Here is a 6,560-nt window from a genome sequence, read left to right on the forward strand (position 1 = left end):
TGCCTTGGCCTAAAACAACCTCAAAAGCTAGCTATAATTATTCAAGATCATATAAGGAGGCCAAATCTCCCATTTCCCAGTTACCAGCGATGGACAATTCAACATATGGCATGACAGACTTACAAATACACACGCACTTGATGAGGAATAGCAAAAATTATCTGCACCTATGGAATAATTTCAGGAAATTTTGAAATTTTTTAGCTTTAAATAATGGACAAATTTGATGTTTCCAGTTCAAAAGCTTAACGAATAGTGAATTTGCCCCTTCACCCTTCAATACTTAATTGCTTGTGAAACTTAACTACTCAACATTTATAACTCTATTGTTTGTGAAACTTAACTACTCAACATGACAACAACTGTAATAGGAAGTGTTATGTTTCCAACTATTTATTTTGGTCGATTTTTACATGTTTTTCTATTGTGACCACCTTGTCCAAACACAGAACATGAAAACGCCCTCTTAGACTTTTTTTCTGAAGCAGGTATGAGTCTTTCCTTTCTTGGACTTCATGCATTCCTTCTCCCTTTAGGTGGTAGGACCACATCTTCCATCACCTCTATTGGGATTACCCATAAACTCTCATCTAGCATCAGATTCACTGGAAATTCATAAGTTCTAAGGAGTTTATCCTTCTTGTAGTAAAAAGAGCAATACTGTCTAGGTTTCAGCTGCTGGTTCTTCAAAACCGCCCAAGCATGCGGACATGGAAGTTCATCCATTTGAAATTTTCCGCAACTGCATGTTCCCTCTTCAAGGCACACTATGTTTCGCCTTACCCCTTCAAACACAGTATATAACTGCTCCGTAGCAGAGCTCACCTGCAAAAGTTTTTTTTTTTTTTTAAAAAGTTAAAGAACATTATACATTAATATACAGAGTTATACATACTTATACAAGTAGTAAAATACAAGTCAGCAGTGCCAAGCATCATTATATTTGATTGATTTTACCGTCATTTGCTCCGATGCAATCAGATTTTCCCGAAAGAGTTTGTCATACTTTTCACCAAGCTGTGTAGATGTCTCCATTGCACTTTTCTATTTTTGTTGTTCTACTGTTGTAGCAAATTTATCATGTACTCCAGCAATCGCATTACTGGTAACTCTCTAGCATCCTTGTTAGCTGCATTAATTGACTCTGCAATATTGGAAGTCATTACCATCGACCTTTTCACTTTGGAATATGCCCTAGACCACCTTTCGTAGCCAACTTCGAACAAGTAAGGCTGCACCCTTGGATCAATTTTGCACATCTATGTCATATGGTACTCAAACTTCTCTATCGTGTAAGCTCTAGCCAAAGCAAAGAAGATATCCTTCAATTGTTTGTGATATTTCTTGAATGTGCGCTTTACATTCTGCCACAAGTGAAACATGCAAATATAATGTACTTCTGGGTACACAACTTTTGTGGCATTGAAGATGCTTTCATTTCTATCTGAAACTATACACATCCCTTCCCTAACTCCAAAAGTACCCTTTATCTGGACAAAGAACCATTCCCAAGATTTGTTATTCTCTGAATCTACAATTGCATATGCAAGTGGAAGGATTTTTCCTATTTATATAAAATAGATATTAGGATTCAGACAATTATACAAATCTTATACATAGTTATACAACTTTATACCAACTGCAAATTTTATAAAAACAACAGCTGTGAAATCCTATACACTTTTATACATGAAACTAAAATATTATACAAATTGCAGAAACAAGGTAGATGCAGTCAACTCACCAGCTCCATCCTGTGTGCAAGCAGTCAAGATGGTACCCTTATATGCTGCTTTAAGGAAACTTCCGTCAACAACCATTATCGGTCTGCAATGCTCCCAGCCCTTGATAGATGCATATAGCGAAATATATGCATAAAGAAAGCATTCATCTTCTGATTTGTGCAACTTTGTAACCGTTCCTGGATTTGTTTGCTCCAACATATAAAAATACTTCGGCAACTCCTTATATGAATCACTCAGACTCCCTCTTATCATTGCCATTGCTATCTCTTTAGCTCTCCATGCTTTCATGTAGCTCACTTCAATCCCGTGTTGCTTTTGTATGTCCTTTATTATATCTTTTGCGGTGTAAATGTTTTTTGGATTAACATACTTATCCTTGACTATACTAGCAATTACACCCGAAGTAGCTTGACGTTGTGTTAAGTATCTTTCACCATAGTCGCATGTGTGATTATTATTGTAACTTCTCACTTTGAATATGTTTGTCTTGAAAACGGCAGAAGATTTGAAACTCCAAGCACAATTGTCATCCACACACATAAGGTGATACCTAGGATTAAAGATCATTCAACTTCTAAATACACTTGTATACAAAAACATAACTACATATATACTAATTTTAATACCTATATACAAATATATACTAATTTATACATATATATAACAGAATATACAATTAATGACTACCTTGTTGCACTAGATCTCTTCACCTTGAATTGGAACCTCTCGCGTACAGCCAAGTTCTTCATCACATTCATAACAGTCTCTTTATCTTTATAAACTTGATCCTCCTCAACAAATTCGTTCAACATATTATCTATTATACCCGTGTTTTTACTAAGTTTCGTATTTTTAATCAATTCGATATCAGGCATAATCTCAGTGCTATCAATTGTGGATACATCTATAGAATTAGAACTTGTAACAACCAAACAACTGGAACTTGTAGAAACCAAACAATTGGAACTTGTAGCAACCAAATGATTATCATAAATCTCTTTCATTGTCACAAACAAGGGATATTCAGTGAAATTCAAGCTTTTCTTCTTTAATTCGATATACACTTTTACACATGTATCATTGTATATCAGAATCGATTGCAAACCATCATTTGGGAGAAAGTTAATCTCTATTGTGTTTAACTCACTATCGATCCTAATCTGTTCCGAAATAGCTGCAACTAAATTGTTGTAGCTGAATGTCGACTCGATTATTACACAATCGCTAACGAAATTGATAAACTTGTTTTCTTCCCATTCACCACTATGAAGAACGTAAACTGAAAAAAGCTCCATCGAACAAAAAATTGAAATCAAAATTGCAGCAAAAAATGAGAATTGCGCTGATTTGTAGCAAAACAATTGAAGAAATTCGAGATGAAAAAGAAATTCTAGGGTGTTTGGAGCTGCATTGATCGCAAGATCTCGTTTTTGTAGTATTTAGGGAAGAAGATTGGAAAGAATCAGAGAAAATCCATCTGAAACAAAGAAAATCCGGCTTCTTACTCCCCAAAAACGGAAATAACGCCCCTTTTTCGGATATGGGCCTCGAATTTTTGGGCTATTCAATTGTAAATTGAAATATGGGATATAAAGTTGAAAAGGAGGCAGCCCAGTTGTTTTAATATGAAATTTTCCCTTTTTAGGCAAGTAAATATGAAGAATGAAAAAAGAAAAAAAAAAGATAAAAAGAACTTGATTTCATAAAGTACAAAAAACGGAATGAATTAAACGTTGCAAACATTATTTGTTACGGCAACTCCGTGCTTGACTGCATCACAACTGAAATGAGAGAACCCCTAAAATACTTAATTTATGTGAGAAAAGATAAATTATAAATTGAACTATTAGATAGAGTAAAGTAACCAATTAATGAATAGAGAAAATTCAGCAAAAGAGTAATATCCGATTGGCAGAAAATTAATTAGGTTGTACTACTTAGTAAGAGAAAGAAATGAAGTTATTAAATAATTTGAAAATAAGGAAATAAATTTATCAACGATAAAAGATAATTATATAAATTGGATACTATAGATAGAGAAATAGTAATTTTGTGGCCCTTGTTATAAATAGAATTGTATTTAAGGTGAATGTCTATATTTTAGAGATATTTTAGGGTTTGTTACTTTTTGGATAAGCCACTTTTTCCCTATAAATAGAGGGTTCTATTCCATTTGAATTCATCCCAAAATCAATAAGAATTTTCTCTCTCTCTCTCTCTACTTTTCTCTGCAATACTTTTCTTCTTCTTTTATTGTTTAATAACACTTTATTAGCACGAGACTCCAACCAATTGTAGAGGCTTTGGGATATGTGTATGGTGCTCAACTTATACATAATATTGCGCATAATGATTATCAATTATTCCATGAACTTCCCTCAGGAAAAAATTCTGGATTTAAGGTAAGTATTTTACCTTATTTTTCTCTTTTAAATTCTTGACATTCTATAATTTGATTTTAAATACAAGCAAAGATAATAAATTTTAATTATAACTGTAATGGAGTTTGTAAGAAATTATAACCACCCAAAGTGGCAAAATTTTTATCCCTTGCCATGATCAAATTCATGTATGATTGTGCGCACAAGAAGTGAAAACCCGTCCTATTGAATTTGACTCATTCTCATTCCCTTAAGAGAATGTGGTAGAAGCAAGTGATAAGTCTAAAAGAAAATAAAATTATTAAGTGAAGGTATCAATGGATGGACGTGGCAATAGACGAAATTATAATCGTCATCATTGTGATAATGAGAATAATAAGGATTTTTAATATAATCCTTCATGATGTGAAATTAATGTTTGTCATCGATTTGATATGAGATTCCGTAAAGCACATATAGATGACTATGGTCCACTCATGATGTGAATGTGATAATATGTGATTTATGAATACATATTAATTCTTGGAAGAATATGAACGTGCTAGTAGTAATGAATATACCACACTCACCTCTAGAAGGAGGTTTGAGACGAAATAAGAAAATAATTTTATTATTATGGCATTAGTAGTTATTGATCACGTACCTATTGTGATTATGCCAAAATATTATGGCAAATGTGATTATTACAAGGCAAAAGTAATGGAAGCAACATATCTTGCCTATAATAATTTTTGCCAATGACCATAATAGTATAACTTTCTCTTGAAAGAGATATCCACCACATGGATGTTGATGAATATTTAGTAGTACAAAATTAATTAAAAGCTCTGGAAGATCCAATTATACTATTTTGGAGAAATAAAATTGATTATTGTTTACCCTAAAACGGATAACAATTGAATTTATACGTGGTTTTAAGGACACATGATTTTACTTGGCATATGCTGAGAAAATATGTAAATTGATATTGAAATTGACTGCAAGTAGAAATAAAAGCAAACCGAAATAAATGTATAGCTTTGGCCCTCAAGCTGGGTCGCCCTCGAACCAACGAATATTCTACTAGAAAATATGAACAGAGCAACAGAGTATTGAAATCTTAAGAAAAAGATAGTATATTGCTTTGTATTGTATGAATATGATGCCTTTTACAAGTGATCAGACCCCTTTTATATAGTAGAGGAATTCTACCTTTGATACAATTCTTACTAAGTAAGAAATCCCAGGATTAGCTAATTAATCGGCCCCTTCTTGATACGCACCGAGATTTCTGCCGTAATCCTCGCCCGATTGCAGATATTTTGGCTTTCCATTATTTGGCTCGGCAGGCTTCCCTCGGTCTTGGTCTTGGCTGATCTCGATCTCGATCGGTCCTTGAGTCACGAGCTTGGAAATCTAACTTTGTGTCACATTCTGGTATGACATGGGGTCGAACCTTGGCCTACCACGCCCCGGTCTCGATTAATCATACAAAAAAGGCAAGCCCGATTTTTATCGTATATAGATAATCCCCTCATTTTTTGGAGAGTAATGACAAGAAGCGATTTGAGCTCTCGATTTTCACCTTGATACATCATGACGTAAGCAGCAGAAGTAACCAAAACGTCTCGTCAGTTCGGATGCCGAGACATTAAATGTCTTTCAGTTGTTGTCGGCCACTACCGGTTCTGAACCGTCGCCATCTACCTATAAAAACCCTAGCCTTTCCTCATTCAAACTTTTACATTCAAAGTCGTCTCTACCTTTTCTTTCCTTCAACAAATCTCTCTGCTTCACAATCTTCACACCTAAATTCCTCGAACCCTAATCGAACCGTATCATTCTCAATTCTTTCTTCTCTTGTTCATCAATGGATAAAACTTCCAAAATCGTGCCGCAAAAGAAAACCGCTTCTTCATCACGACCTGCCGGCGGTAAGGCTCTGGTGGAACCCCACCCTGAGGAATTCGTTCCGCTAGGGTGCCCAACCAATGCTGACTTCAAGCTTGAAAAGACTCCGGTGGTATCGGGCCGATGTGAACCGGTCTCGAGATACATATGCACCATCACCCAAGACGTCCTCAAAAAGATGAAAGATGAGTGTAACTGGGTGGATAAGGATGTAGTAGTTCCTACTCCAGAGGAATCTATCACCACTCACATGGAGAGGTATCAAGTGTTTACACTTATCCCTTCACGATGGGTCCGTTAGACCCCATCATCGTCGCTTTTTGCAAGAGGTACGATGTCACCCTTGGCCAAATCCACCCTTTGTTCTGGAGGATAGTCATTCTCCTCTGTTTCTTCACAAGCAAAATCTAGGGATGTCCCTTTACCCTCGATCACCTCATGCGCCTCTAAAGTCCCTAGCTCTATCAAGAGGGACTAATTAAGCTTGTCTGTCAGGCTAATAAAGCCCTGTTCTCTAGCATAGACGAGTCTAGGGATCAAGGTT

At 35.4% G+C, this 6,560-nt stretch overlaps 2 protein-coding genes across 2 annotated transcripts; both read right to left on the minus strand.

Moving 5' to 3' along the window:
- Nucleotides 1–513: 513 nt before the first annotated feature.
- On the minus strand, nucleotides 514–1,035 carry LOC104217302 (uncharacterized). Its single transcript, XM_009767506.1, has 2 exons — nucleotides 958–1,035; nucleotides 514–825 (listed from the first exon to the last, which is right to left on the minus strand). Exons 1-2 carry the CDS (start codon nucleotides 1,033–1,035, stop codon nucleotides 514–516), a joined length of 390 nt encoding a protein of 129 aa, XP_009765808.1.
- A 224-nt stretch (nucleotides 1,036–1,259) lies between these two features.
- LOC138878587 (uncharacterized) lies at nucleotides 1,260–3,040 on the minus strand. Its single transcript, XM_070158279.1, has 3 exons — nucleotides 2,433–3,040; nucleotides 1,745–2,295; nucleotides 1,260–1,564 (listed from the first exon to the last, which is right to left on the minus strand). Exons 1-3 carry the CDS (start codon nucleotides 3,038–3,040, stop codon nucleotides 1,260–1,262), a joined length of 1,464 nt encoding a protein of 487 aa, XP_070014380.1.
- Between the last annotated feature and the right edge of the window lie 3,520 nt (nucleotides 3,041–6,560).

Source organism: Nicotiana sylvestris, chromosome 9, assembly GCF_000393655.2.
Source record: "Nicotiana sylvestris chromosome 9, ASM39365v2, whole genome shotgun sequence".
Lineage (NCBI taxonomy): Eukaryota > Viridiplantae > Streptophyta > Magnoliopsida > Solanales > Solanaceae > Nicotiana > Nicotiana sylvestris.